At 39.2% G+C, this 15053-nt stretch overlaps 1 protein-coding gene across 6 annotated transcripts in view; it reads right to left on the bottom strand.

Moving 5' to 3' along the window:
• ANKS1B (ankyrin repeat and sterile alpha motif domain containing 1B) overlaps positions 1–15053 on the bottom strand; it is an 821971-nt gene that overhangs the window by 394180 nt on the left and 412738 nt on the right. For all 6 annotated transcript variants that reach the window (XM_075933985.2, XM_075933942.2, XM_075933974.2 and 3 more), the window contains exon 14: positions 5675–6255. In XM_075933985.2, the coding sequence (XP_075790100.2) occupies positions 5675–6255 (581 nt within the window). The remainder of the gene's footprint in view (positions 1–5674; positions 6256–15053) is intronic.

The raw sequence follows: 15053 nt of genomic DNA on the forward strand, positions 1-15053 counted from the left end.
ATTACAATGTTCAAACACAGAAACTACGACATTTTACTGTTATAAAACAACAATGTAATCAAGAAGATCACAAAGAACAATTTATTACCCAAATTCTTCACAACTGAATTTTCCCCTTTTTCTTTTCCAATTCACAAACTCCTATGCACATATAACTGTATCAGCATACTTTCAACCCCTTTGTCATACTTTAGATGTACGTAACTTAAATAAAGATACATAAATGGTGACTGTGTAACCATTCTGTGTAACAGCAGAAGGGGTGAATTTATCCCAGTATATATATGGAGAACAAAAATTTGATAACTCCTCAGTGTAACAAACAAAGGTATAAAAATATTCTTTTCAGACTCAAAATAATGCACAACTTTTGAGCAACGAGAGTAATTAACTATTTGGATCAATTTTCCAATACTGATTCTCCATCAGTGGAAATTTTTACACCAAAGTTAGATTTTTTTTCGAAACAATATGCTCTAATTTATTAAGGAATTAATTCAGGGAAGTTCTATGATCTTTGTTATACAGAGATCAGACTAGATGATCACAACAGCCTCTTTTATCTTTACAGTATATGAAATGGGAACTTAATTTACAGGATGCAAAGAAGCACTGATTTGTTTGATGATGTTTGTAAGCCATTAGAGGATTATCTAAACAGTAATGCTCTTTATTCACCAAGTGCACACATTCTAGGCTATTGGCTCCTCAGCTACCACCTCTCTTGTGTGGAGACTTGTCTCTCTCTCCCACTTGACGGGAGTTTTACCAGACTGTATGGTTCCTTGCCCACACTGTGATTTTGTCCGCAAGCCAGAATGCCTAACCAGGCCAGCATATGTGCTATGCATTCTCTCTGAAAGCTTATGAACAGCATCATTGCAAGCAGTTATAGATCAACACATGGCTCTGTATAAGTAAGTACATTTATTCTTAAGGTAAAAAGCAATACACAGAAAATATTAAGCAAAAATAAAAAGAAATACCTGGCCCATAATGTGACCATAAGATTAATCCAGTAAGATCTCTCAAAGATACAAAGATGTTGCAGGAAACTGACACATCTGTCACACTAATGGATAGTGATATTAGCGTGGGGTTATTAAGCACTGATTTGCTTGTTCATTTAAAATTGTAGCGTAATTTTCTTAATCTCCTATTTGCTTGTTCCCCCCCCCCAAGCCTACTGCTGGAAAAAGAATTATGCCGACTGTAGCATGATATGGGTTGTGAGCCATATCACATCCCTCCCAAGATGCCTTTGCACATTTGTTAATTTGAAGGGTTTTAATGGTTTCATAGATTTCAAAAACAGGGGAACCACTGAGATTATTAGTCTGACCTCCTGCATAAAACAAGCCAGTCCCAGAGTTTCTCTAAAATAATTCTCAAAACATATTATTTAGAAAAAAGCCCTCCAATCATGATTTTAAAATTGCCAGTGATGGAGACTTCACCATAATCATTGGTTGGTAAGTTGTTCCACAGATTAATTACTCTCATTGTTTAAAAATGCCTTATTTGCAGTTTCAATTTGTCTATCTTCAGATTGTTTGCAAAACCCCATTATTTAACATGTGTTCAGTGTGTTGGTACTTAGGGGCTGCGTCTAGATTGGCATGATTTTCTGGAAATGCTTTTAACTGAAAAGTTTTCTGTTACAAGCATTTTCGGAACAGAGCATCTAGATTGGCACGGATGTTTTTCCGCAAAAAGTGCTTTTGCGGAAAAGCATCCGTGCCAATCTAGACGCGCTTTTCCGAAAAAAAAGCAGAAAACAAATCTGAGCTGTCTACACTGGCCATTTTGCGCAAAAGCTTTGCACGTAAAGGGACTTTTGCCTGAACGGGAGCAGAATAGTATTTCCGCAAGAAGCACTGATTTCTTACAGTAGGAAGTCAGTGCTTTTGCGGAAATTCAAGCGGCCAGTGTAGACAGCTGGCAAGTTTTTCCGGAAAAGCGGCTGATTTTCCAAAAAAACTGGCCAGTCTAGACACAGCCAGAGACTGTAACAATCTTTTCTTTCTTAAGCATTGAGCTCCTTGAGTCTATCACTAGCAGGTGTGTTCAGAGTCACTGACAGCCTTCACGGGTCCCTGGCCAAGGTGTGTGTGGTGCCTGACTCTGTGTTCCTGGAATGGATAGTCTCGGACAGAAGGGGTGCCGTATGCCGACTCCCAGGCAGTCCTCAGAGTCGCCCAGAGAGCGGCGCACATTCCCTTCACCCTACCCCCTCCCAGTCTTAGCGCTGCCTGGAGTATGCCGTGCTCTGACAGTAATTGAAAGGGCTCTGACAATAGTTTAAAGGGCTCAGCTCTCTGGCCGCTTCTGCTACAGGGTGGGAGCCTTGGGCCTCTCAGACTTCTGAGGCCCCAGGACAACTGCCCTTTTTGCTCCCTTCCCTTTCCTTCCCTTCCCTGTCAGCGAGCGTGGGTATGTTCTTTACTCCTTTAACTGTAACTCTTCTCCGCTCTGAACCCGCTCCAATTTATCAACCTCCCGTTTGAATTGTAGGCACCAGAATGCGACATAGTATTTCAGTGGCAGTTGCACAAGTGCTAAACACAGCAATAAAATAACTTATCTTCTCCTATGTGAAATTCCCCTGTTTATATATCTAACTATTGCATTAAGTTTTTGAGACACAGTGCTGCAAAGGGAGGTCATGATCAGCTAATTATCCATCGCAACCTCAAATCTTTTTCAGAGACATTGCTTGCCAGGCTAGAGTGCCCCATCCTATAAATATGGCCTATATTCTTTGTTCCTACGTGTATACATTCAGTGATATTAAATTACACCAAGCAATCCAAATCACTCTGTATTAGTGACCTGTCATTTTTATTATTTACCACTCCCCAATGCTTGTGTCATCTGAAAATGTTATCAGTGACGATTTTAAGTTTTCTTTCAGGTCACTAATAAAAATATTAAATGGCATACAGCCAAGACCCAGTCCCCAACAGAAAACCACCTGCTCAATGACATTTTGTGATGTATCAGTTCACATCAGATTTTACTCAATTTATTGTGTTTCATTTTAAATTTTATAATCAAAATGTAATTTTTAAATCAAAATGTAATGCAGCACCAACTCAAACCCCTTATAGAAGTATATTAATTACATTAACATTATTACCTTTATTAACCACATTTGTAATTTCATAAAAAGACATCAAGTTAGATTCTATTTTCCATAAACCCATGTTGATTGGCATTAAATATATATTCTCCTTTAATTCATTATTAATTGAATCCTATTTCTGTTGCTCAGTTATCTTGCAAAGAATCACAATATCTGTCTGAAAGTACTACATTTACCCAGGCCATTCCTTTTACCCTTTTTAATATCAGAGCTACTGAATTTAGTGCAACTCCACCTCAGCTCCACCCTCCACTTTCCATGGAAAACTATAAAACAAAAATGTAGGTCTCAGGGTTGGAATGGTATATATAATAAGTGAGAAAGCATGATGATAATAAGTAAACAGAGTTTGAAAATAGAGAAACATTTTGTCATTTATTCATATGTTTAATGTTAGGAAAGAGGAGTTCCATTTTTTCCTAAATAATATCATCTGTGGCAGGAGAAAAATCAGAGATGATATAAAAATTCCAGTGTCTGCAATTTTAAAACCACTACACAATTTCTGGTAAATGACGCTTACATTTTTTAAAGGCTCTAGTTTAATCTCAATAACCTAAAATGTACACCAGTAACTAAAATTATAATGTGACTCCAAACATTTTTCCACTGAGAAGATATAACCTTCACAATTCAATCTATCTTACTGGTAACTTATTAAATCAGCTGTGAAAGTGACCTGCAACAACTGTTTTTAAAAGGGAGTTTCTTTCTGAGACAAAAATGAAGGTATGAAGGTTCTAGGCTTCTTTTCAATTTTTTCTTTTACTTTTTAAAAATATCCTTAGCTTGTCTCCACTAGAGATAGCTCATATAATAGCATTACAGTTCACACCATGAGCACAGATGATAGAGGTGCACTGGAGTAAAAAATTATCTGCACCAGAAAATGGCTTAGTCCGGTTTCAAACCCTTGTTACACAAAACAAGCAAACAAAACCTTATTGTAGACAAGCCTTTAGACTATTAATCTCTTTTCTGCCTGGTTTTGCTAGAGGAGCTAATGGATGTCTCTGAGGGTAAGCACTGTTAGTTTTTAAATTTTATTGAAAATAAGTAGTGGGATGGCTTTAACTAAAATGTTCACTCTCTTCAACCTTAGTTAGTCATTGGCATCAATTAGGTGATAATACTTTTAAAAGAAAGTTTAAACTGGGAATACTAAAAAAGCCTTCTCTCCTCTACTATTCAGTTTTCATCCTCTTGACTCTTGTGATATCAGCACTTTACTAGTTGTTAAGAGTTCTTCAGGAAAAATAGGACATACATTTCTAATTTTGAATAACAAGACAAATAAACCAAACCAAACCAAACACTACGCACCTTTTATGCCTTCTTTATATGTAGAGCCCTGCCTGGATACAAATGTTTACCCACAGATATATGCAGTAAGACATTGAGATATGTAGGGATCTACTCCCAAGAGACACTGCAGCTAATAAAAAGGAGTATGGAATCCTTCGCACTTAGGAGCTAGTCCCCTTCAGCAGGAACTTCTCCTTGCAACATGGCTATACTGCCCACAGCCCCACCCAAGCTATGGTGTCTCCTGTCTGGGATTATTCAGCCCTGCTGGGGGTAGGACTGGCAGGAGCTGACACTATGGGGTGTATGTATGGGATAGGGATATTTCCCTTTTGCAGCTTACCTTTAAAGAAATGCGACTGCAGCTACACAATAGTTGCAAAATTTCAAACACCTCCCTCTCCCAACTTATTAATTACAATAAGATAGGAACTTCAGTCTCTACAGGAGACAATTTATGTGCTTAACATTTAGCGCAGCCATAAAGAAAAATTCAAAGTAAAGACTCTGTAAAAAATACTGAAAACTTTCAACTAAATTCTGAAATTGCAGAAAAATGTCCTTCAAACATATCACAAAAGCAGCATTAATTTGTACCAACATCCCAAATCAAAATAGTCCCAAGCACAGCTCCCCTCCAACACCTGCTCATTCCTGTAAGGATCAGGAACATACAAAATGCAATGTAAAAGTGGGACTGACGGAGGATGTGTTATATATCAAGGCTTTGTGAAAATTCAGAGGTTTTGTTCCACCAAAAAAAAGTAGAATCTACAGATTTTTCATATCTGCCATTTACTGTTGTCTCATTAACTGATGCCCCGAAGAGGCTAACTGAAATAATCACCAAGCACTGAAACAGCAAGGAGAAGCAGCAATATGAAGCTATTTTATCAATTTATAAATTCTAGTAGTGTAGAGGTTTAGTAGGATATAATATGTGCTTTCTCCTGAACATCACAGAAAGTTACAGATTACTTCTGGTTGACTTCATTCCCTATGGAAACAATAGACTCTGCTAAGAGTTTGGCATTGAGAGCAAAAGTGGATTTCCATTTTATCCTAGCTGTCAAACGGCTTTGTAGTACTCCATGATACACATTCCCTGAGGATTTCCTATTGAGCATATTCAATTTATAATTTCTTCCCCCAGTAATTTGGAAAAGAGAATAAGTTTCTCCACAATTTTATGCATTTATTTGTGCAATGTAACCAAAGACTTACTTCTTCCCATTCTGAAGTAAAGGATGGGGTTCTTTCAGAATTTCCTTTAGAATTTTCTTGGTTTGATATGGGTTCACTCCAGCTGCTTCCTGCTTTTTTCCCATTAGATGGATAAGAGATGAGATTAGAGTCAGACTTTGAAACATTTTTGGATAAATGCATTTCAAGCAGAGTCTTTGGCAAAGATCGGATCCTCCCAAGTGTGCATGCTCGCTCCACAAATCCCCCAGTCGTAATAACCCATTGTTCACTTATTCTTGTTGTTGTGCCAACCAATGTATTATTTTCTAAAGGATTAATTTTAGTATGAAATATGGTTCTGTTTACAACTTGTGGTTTTTTTTTCTTAGCTGGCGGATCGGGGTTGTTTTCCTGCTGTAGCTGTCTCTGTTGTACTGTGTTCTTGTTTAAACTGCTTTCTTGTTGATCACTGCAATGGTTTGCTTTACTATATAGCTGAAGTGGATTTTCAGGTGGGTCACATATAGGTGAAGATCCATGAAGTAGACCAGCAAATTGCTCAGCAGGGTGTCCTTTGGGAAGCTTATTTTCAGTGGATGTTTCTTGCTGACAAAGATTTTCTGCAAAATAGTAAGCGTTTTCTGTTTATAATTTTCATCAAAACATACTGATACTTTCTGATACAAATCATACTGATCATACTTTAAAAATCATACTTATCTTAACAAAGGGATATTTTTGGTATGATCTTTTGTACTTAAATATGTATGGAAACTGTATGTTTCCTATCTTAGCAGTCATGCATTTGGTTTATTCTTAATCTTTCAGGAAGTTGCACTCTGATTTTTCTTCCTGATAAATGTGATTAATTGACTTACTTTAAGGGGAAAATAAACATAAGCACCTCAAGAGTGCTGAAAATAAAAACTAGTAGAAAAGGGAATTGTTAGGGTACATATGGTTATTTTTATCTATTATCTTGATGATTTATCTAAATTTGCTTTTAAAAAGAAATAGGTACAGACTATACAATCTGCTGTTAAATTATTTGTGTACACTTACAGGTAATAAAATGCATTTGCAATTGTGATTGACAGAAATATTGTACTATCATCAATTACTCTTTCTATAGCCTAGTTAGTGACATCTAAACTAGGATTCATTTATCCTTTCATCAACTAAAGAACTGTTCTGGATTATGTGTTTATGTCTTGCAAATTGCAAGAAGAGTTTCAAAACAACAGCAATCATTGTAAAAAAAGAATAGGAAATTAAATGCATTTTATTGTCTTCAAAATATCCCATGTCTCATCTCTTTTAACAATTAGATTTCAGTATGATTTAGCAGAAAACATACCTTTTTAGCAACCACTAGGAACATTTGTCCTTATAAACCTGTATCAACCCAGGTCAAGAGAAAGGACCGAGGGCTTCTACACACATAAAAGTTGTATTGCTTTCACTATAATGGAAAAAGTAAAGCAAAACAACCCCCACAGTATGGATATTATTTCAAGAGGGATAAGGGAACTTTCGGAAAAGGCTTTATTTTTCGAAAGATCAGCGTCTAGACTGGCGCTTTTCTCTGGCAAAGCTCCGTGCCGAAAAAAGCGGCAGCCATTTTTATGCTAATGAAGCGCGGGAGATTTAAATCCCTGCTTCATTAGCAATTGCGATACGTCTAATTTACATCCCTTTTCCGAAAAAGGGATGTAGTCTAGATGTAGCGAAAGAAAGAAAGAAAGAAAGAAAGAAAGAAAGAAAGAAAGAAAGAAAGAAAGAAAGAAAGAAAGAAAGAAAGAAAGAAAGAAAGAAAGAAAGAAAGAAAGAAAGAAAGAAAGAAAGAAAGAAAGAAAGAAAGAAAGACTACCTTCCCAGGGTCATAGATGCATTGGCTCTAAGAAAAAAATCCCCAAAAAGCTGCCATCTCAAGTGATTTCACCCTAAAACACCAGGATGGAACACCTGAATTCCTTCTTCAGGGGTACCCCAAGCTCTTTTCCCCCAAAAGAGCTTGAAAAAGGTAAACAGAGAAACAACCTGCAGGCTCTGGTAGCTGTCCATCCCGTATTAGACAGGCAAATATACACTCACACACAGATCCCTGTTACTTCTCAGGACACAAGAATCAAATCATTACCTTAAAAAGTTATTTTTATTAACAAAACAAAAGAAATACTTGATAAAGCATACTTGATTGCTAGGTGTTACAGAGCAAATAAGTTAAACAAATTTAAAAACAGAGAAAATCTCTGGGAACAATTCTTAGATAGTGAATGGGGGAGGGGAGGCATGGATTCACACAGAGAAGTTCAAACCAAACCACAAAAATAAATAAAAATATCCTAATCACAACTAAATAGTAAGTTGAGGGTCAGTAATATGGAGTCAGCAGGCCTAAGGCCTGCAACATGGAAACAGCAACAGGCCTGCAATCTAGTGAGCAAGACTTTGGTTCAGTAACACAGGAGCCAAGAAAGAAGCCCTATTGATAATTGTGTGATTGTGTAAGTTAGGTCGAGCATGGAAAGACACATGAAGGCACTGGGTACAGACTGTCAGCCAAAGGGGAGTAATGGAACAGCTTAATAAGAAATGTCTTGGTACAAAAACTCCCTAAAAACTAATGCACATACCGACCTACGTTCAGGACCAGGTCGGAATTGACAGCATGAAGGATAATAAGTAAGCCCCCCTTCCATAAGGTGAGAGGTGGTAACTAGGAAACAGAAGGTGGTAACCTGGTACGTAAAGAAAGGATGTAAGTTGTTTGTACCTGTCTATAAAAGGACACCGCAGAGGGTGCTCTCTGGCCGACCTTGGGGAGGGGGGAGGGTTGCACTAGGCGCCTGAATGGCAGGAGTCATTGCCTAAACTTACAGAATGCACAGAAGCTTAACTTTGACTAACTGCTGTTAATATCTGATATATGGCAATAGGCCTGCCCGGTGTTGGTACCTTGTCAACGCTGACCATAGTGCCCAGTGGTGTAACATTGTACTGATCTCTGTTACCAACTGGTAGAGCTTCGCATTTGACAATTAACCTGCTCGATTGATTTCAAACCTTGCCTGCATCTGTCATTTCCGGGGCCTCTCAGAGATCTCTTGTGTTGACCCAAGTCCACGGGGTCTAACACTCTAGATAAAGGGAGTACCAATTGTTACGCATGCAGCCGAAAGTTTATCACCACCAATGGAGTAGAGGTCCTGTCAGGAGCGCGCCAGGATGACCCTGATCACACGACACTGACAGTCCAGACTACCAAAGGTACCAAGGTACGAAAACACCGAGGTACAACATGTTTCCCATTATTTACTCATGATCCCTTCCTGGTTCAGTCCACTTCCATGCCCCAAATTCCTTGGAGATATGGTAGTCCTTCCTGGGTTTAAATCATTCTGTGTCTCTCAAATCCTGGCTTAACTTCCCCACACAAAAAAAACAGGTAAGGTATTTTATACAAGTCATATTTGAGCACTGTATCCCCATTGGTTCTTCTGGCCCTCTGCCAACACCCTTGCTAGCTACCTGAGTTTAATCCCTTAGGGTACGTCTATACTTGCACCCTAGTTCGAACTAGGGATGCAAATGTAGGCGACTGAAATTGCTAATGAAGCGGTGATTTAAATATCCCACACTTAATTAGCATGATCTCATCGGCGCGTTACGCCGCTCAACAGCTGTTTTGACAGTAAAAGTGCACGCCGGGACGCGTTAGTTCAAACCAAACCCCTTGGTTACTCCTCATATTTAAATCCCCATTTCATTAGCAATTTTGGTTGCCTACATTTGCATCTCTAGTTTGAACTAGGGTGTAAATGTAGACGTACCCTTGTTTACCGGGTTCTGACCAGCACTCCTCCTATCCATCACACACACCCTAAATCACAGACGGTGCTGGACAGTGTGGCCCACACTGGCTATGATTTCTTCCTGGAGGTCTAGAATAAAACAGAGTAATATACATGCACATGCTACATTTACTACTGAATACACAAAAAATTAAACATGACTCCCCACATGCATGGAATACAATAACTTGGATAGAGGGAAAATTTAACTGGCTTAATCTGGGAAACCTTCACAGGAAAGTGCATCAGCTACTCTCTGGCCCCCTGCCAACACCCTTGCTAGCTACCTGAGTTTAACCCCTCAGTCACCAGGTACTGGCCAGCACTCCTCCTATCCATCACATACTTGTATAACTATTTCAGTTTAAAAAACAAGTCAAATATTATACCTCTAAGATAAATAATTATATCAGTATACAAAATGTATGAAAAACTTGTAAAGTCAGTTTGATTTTATACACAGCAAGGCTATCAGAAGGAAAATCACCATATCATAGGCAAGAAAGTTGATCAATTCCCTTCCATTTGCTAAAACTTGTCATAAACCATCAACATTAAACTATGGTTCATAGAAGCCTTCCTGGCAGTCCATAAAATGAGACAAAATCTGAGAAGCAAGCAGTGGGAGATCTAGAGAGTTGGGAAAGGAGATTGAACAGAACAGAACAGAACAGAACAGAACAGAACAGAACAGCCCTCTCTCTCTCACTGTTCAATAGTCTGAAAAAACTGGAGAACTACTATTCCAAGCTCATTGGTCATGTCTCAATGCTACTGCAAAATGCTGTGCAGAACTAGAAGGAATGTAATGGCCTGTTTAAACAAACTACTTATCTTCTTTGAAAAACAGATGCCTAAAATATATCTGTTAGGCAGACCTGAGCATTTTGGAACAGAGAAGGTTTAGGATGCTATGGTAAAGGAGAAGATGTGCGATGTGATAATGCTTGTAGAATCAATGACATCAGAAAGGCTGTTTTGTGGGAAAATAGAGGCAAACTCCTTAACTTCTTTCAACTTTTTAAATTCACTGGATGAGTTCTGTAAGAGCATAACCTGGAGGGTAAATTCAGAAGGTGGCATCTGTATGTGACATCAACTCTACTTAGAAAGCAGGAATAATCTGACTATGCACCTAAAACCCAAGACTGTGAAATATCTCTCTGGTTCAAAAGCTTCAGGGGATAGCTGAGTTGGTCTGTAACTGGAAAAACTTTAAAAACAACGAATAGTATCTCTCTGATTGTGTGTCTAATTTACAGAAGTGTTAGTTGATAGTTTGCCTTTTCTATTTTTAGGCATTTTCATTTCTGTAATTTGATCTAAATGGAATATTCTAATTGTTTGTGGTATACAATCTTTTATTTTCCCCTTTTCAGTTGAACACTGAATATTCTTTAAATAAATCCAGTGTATATATTTGTATATATTACTTCTCACTCTCTGAAGGTTTTTAGTGTAAATGAACTGGATGTAGGTGATCTGGCCTACCAGTCACAGCTGGACTGAGGCCTGCATGTAAGGGACAGTATTCAGTGAGCAAAGGTTGGAGGAATCGCTAGAGCTGGGTTCAATAAGTCAGGCTGATGTAGGAGACCAGAGATCTAAAGTAGTATCAAGCTGAAATCAGGAGGCAGGAATCAGGACGAGAATCAGGCTGGAACTAGAAGCCAGAGATCAAGAGACAAGGTGAGGTATCAAAGTCTGTGTGGTTTTGCACACAACTTCCTGGGATATTGATCACAGTTAAAATAGGGCACTTGGCTAATCAGAGGCTTACCCTGGTAATGCTGAATTTCTTGGCCTTCCTGTGGTACTTATTCTCTAAATTTTCACTGAGTGTGGCTTTGCCTCACCATCTGGGGGAGGGGGAGGTCATCAGCTGTCCCAGGCTGTTTAGAGATCAAGGTTCTAATCCCTGCATCTTATTATTGCATCCCACTTTACGCACACCCTTCCTCCAGGTGGGTGCTGGGCCTGGGTTATCTGTATGGTCTAGATTAATCCTTTTTTACTAGATGAGGGGCATGGACTTGGGCAGCAGACTCCCAGGAGACTTCTTTGGGATCATAGCCCCTCTCAGTCAATTAGATAATATAGTCTGCCCCTCTGCAATTTACAGTAGAGCATACGATGGACTGTGTATTCCTTATGCCATAGACCTGAACTGGCAAAGTAGCTGATATGACAGATTGGAAAAGAGGTTCTCTGTATAAGGCTTCAGCAGGGATTAGTAGAAAATGCATCTTAAGAGGTTCAGAGCGCTGCAAGGTGATGGGTTTGATTTGCTGAACTGCTAGTCTAACTTGAAAGACAAAATGTTGGCCTTGCTCTGGAAGCCTACAAACATGGATCATATGAACCACTAGGAGTCGAGCCATTGTTTTAGCAGAGGGCAGGCTGTCACAGGACACCATTTTAGTCAGTTGATATATAGCAGCCAAGACCACAATGTGGCTAGAGTCAAGAACTTCCACTATGAAATCCATGGTGATTGAAACCCAGAACCTAAGCGTGGTCTTCAGAGGCATTAAAACACTAAGGGGCTTGGAACATATTATCATAGTGGGCACACCGAGCTCAGGAATCGACATAGTCAGAAACTTAAGCTCACATGTGGGGCTTCCAGAAGAAATGGGGAGCCACATAGAAAGTTTTAAAGTGTCCAAAGCAACCTGCAACAAAGTGTCACGGCAGAAATTGAGAACTTCTGTCTAGGGGCAACCTGATGGAATATATATACATTCATCATGATATATGGTCTTATCCTGTGTGGAGCTGTGCATTTTAGTATTGGTTCTCATTTGCTCAGGCTGTTCCGTCACCTCCTGAGCTAATAGAATGCCCTATGAAGTGGATCAGATTGGATTAAGTAGGTCTTGGCAAATTATTAGGCATCGCCTTTCGTGGGTAGAACCCGCTTTATCAGATTTATTGGAGTGGAAGTTACAGAAGCAGGAGTATATAACTTCCACTCCAATTCATCTGATGAAGTGAGTTTTACCTACAAAAGCTTATGCTCTAATAAATCTGTTTGTCTCTAAGGTGCCAGATACAGACTAACATAGCTACTCTGCTGAGGTGTGGCAAATTATGGCACTCAAGAAGTTACAAGGTTTTAGGAGAAAGGGTGGCTCTTGGTTGCTTTTTGCTTCTGTGGTAGCATTCCCCCTTTCAAAATAAGGCATGGGCTTTCTCATTCTTGGTTCCCGGGTTATAGGTGATGACAAAATTGAAGAGAGAAAAAAAGAATGTTCATCTGAACTGCTTTTGGTGCAAGGCATGAGTTTTCCATAGATAGTCAAGGTTCTCATGGTCAGAAAAGACTTGCACTGGGTGTTGGGCTCTTTAGAGGTAAAGGTGTCATTCTCTGATGACTGATTTAATTGTGAGTAATTCCTTACATAGTACTTCATAATTCTGTTTGGCGAGGATGAGTATTCAGGGATAGTAGACATAGAGGTAAAACAGTTGCTATGGACTATGTCTCTGAGGGTATGTCTACACTAGCTCGTTAATTCGAGATAGGTAGGCAAATCAGGCAACCAGAGTTGCAAATGAAGCCCGGGATTTAAATATCCCAGGCTTTATTTGCATGTTCCCATCCGGCCACCATTTTAAAATCCCCCTTAGTTCGAACGAACTGCCTGCGGCTACACGCGGCAGTTTAAAGTTAATCCAAACTAAGGACTTGTGGAATGAGGAATGAGGTGTCACAGTTAATCCGAACTAAGGATTTAGTTCAGATTAACTTTAAACTGCCACGTGTAGCCGCGGGCAGTTCGTTCGAACTAAGGGGGATTTTAAAATGGTGGCCGGATGGGAACATGCGAAAAAAGCCTGGGATATTTAAATCCCGGGCTTCATTTGCAACTCTGATTGCCTGATTTGCCTACCTAGCTCGAATTAACGAGCTAGTGTAGACATAGCCATTGGGAGCAGCTCTCTCAGAGTATCTTGGAGGCATGAGCTTACATTATAAATACCTGGGCTGAGTGCAGATGTGCTAGAATGGAAGCAGTGGTAAAGGCAACTTGAAGGTATTTGAAAGCATGGTGAGTTTTGGATGTCCAAACAAATTTTGTGGCCTTATGGAGGAGGTTGGTCATGGAGACTATTTGTCCATCAGTAAAACTTCACAAAGGAAGCAATGGGACCTGGGCATGGCCCATCTGTAGCCAGTCTCCACCTTCAAGGGATCCATCTTGACACACTGTGGGGCCCCAGAAGAAATGGGAAGCCACATAGTAAGTTTTAAAGTGGCCAAAGTAACCTGCAACTAAGTGATGCACCCCAGCAATTAATTTTAAATCTGTCATAGAGAGCTAAAATTGCTCTTCCCAATGTGTTCAATGCCCTAGTTTTCTTAGGCCCCTCTGAAATTCTTGAGTCTTCACTAGGTATTTTATAGCTATCTTTAATTGTTGTTTCAAACTGTTTAATTGGCATTGAAGTAAAGGTACTGTTTTGTCACAGGGTTATCATCATCATTAGCTTTATAAGTGTCCTTATTCCAACACCTCTGATGTTATCGTTATTCTTGGGTGAAGCGCATGTATTGCCTGCCTGCCTTTGTAATAAAAATGTCCATGATATTATTGTATGTGTGTGCATGTAAAACATTTGAGAACATATTTCCATTTGCAGAAACTAAATAATCTAGCTTTGCCATTATCTCCCAGCCTCATATTGCTATTTTGCTGGTATCATGAAGCCAAGGGTGGGCAATAAAAGGTGGTAGTATACCAGTTAGAGTCCCTAGTGGCTTGCCACTGATATTTACCTGTGCCTCCGTAGATATTGGTGATCACAGCTCTCATTGGCTGCCAACTGCCATTCCAGACAATGGGAGCAGCAGGAAGCAGTGTCCCAGTTTGAATTAGCCAGGAATGGATATCCACAGCCAATGAGAGCTATGATTGCTGATACCTGCGGAGGCACAGGTAAATATAGCAGTGGGGGCCTGCCAGGGACTAACTCTGGTGGATCAGATCCAGCCCACGGGCTGGTATTTGCCCACCCCTCCACTAGGATATATAGAACCAGTTTTCAATTTAGACAACAGATTGAAATATGGATTTCTGCTGACTACCATTTCATATTTACACTGTTTGAGTGGCGTAACTTACAAACACCTCATCAGATTAACATGACTTTCTGAATCTCACTCAGAGACTGCAGAATTTATTAAACAAAGTTCAGGAGTATTCTAAATTCAAACACATTATGTGAATTTCTTATTCTGACTTATTATAACTGACTTATTCATACTTGTATCTCAAGAGATGCCCTTTTCAAAAAAGAAGTAGACTTAGCAAAAGAGTAGTGCCTGTTAATAAAGGAGGAAAGGAAATAAATTCAAAAATGTAATGGATAAATTTTATCTACCATGTTACATCTTTAACAAGCACTGTTGTTGCCATGGCAAGAGTTTTTAATGTAGAATAAAAATCCGCTGATAGAGATTTGTGTATAGCTCTGGTAACAACTAAATGACAACCGTGCTTCTAATCTATTCAAATTCTGATTGTGTATGATCTTAAAGATGTTTTTAGCCATATACT

The sequence above is a fragment of the Pelodiscus sinensis genome, chromosome 1 (genome assembly GCF_052426305.1).
Source record: "Pelodiscus sinensis isolate ZL-2025 chromosome 1, ASM5242630v1, whole genome shotgun sequence".
Classification (NCBI taxonomy): domain Eukaryota; kingdom Metazoa; phylum Chordata; order Testudines; family Trionychidae; genus Pelodiscus; species Pelodiscus sinensis.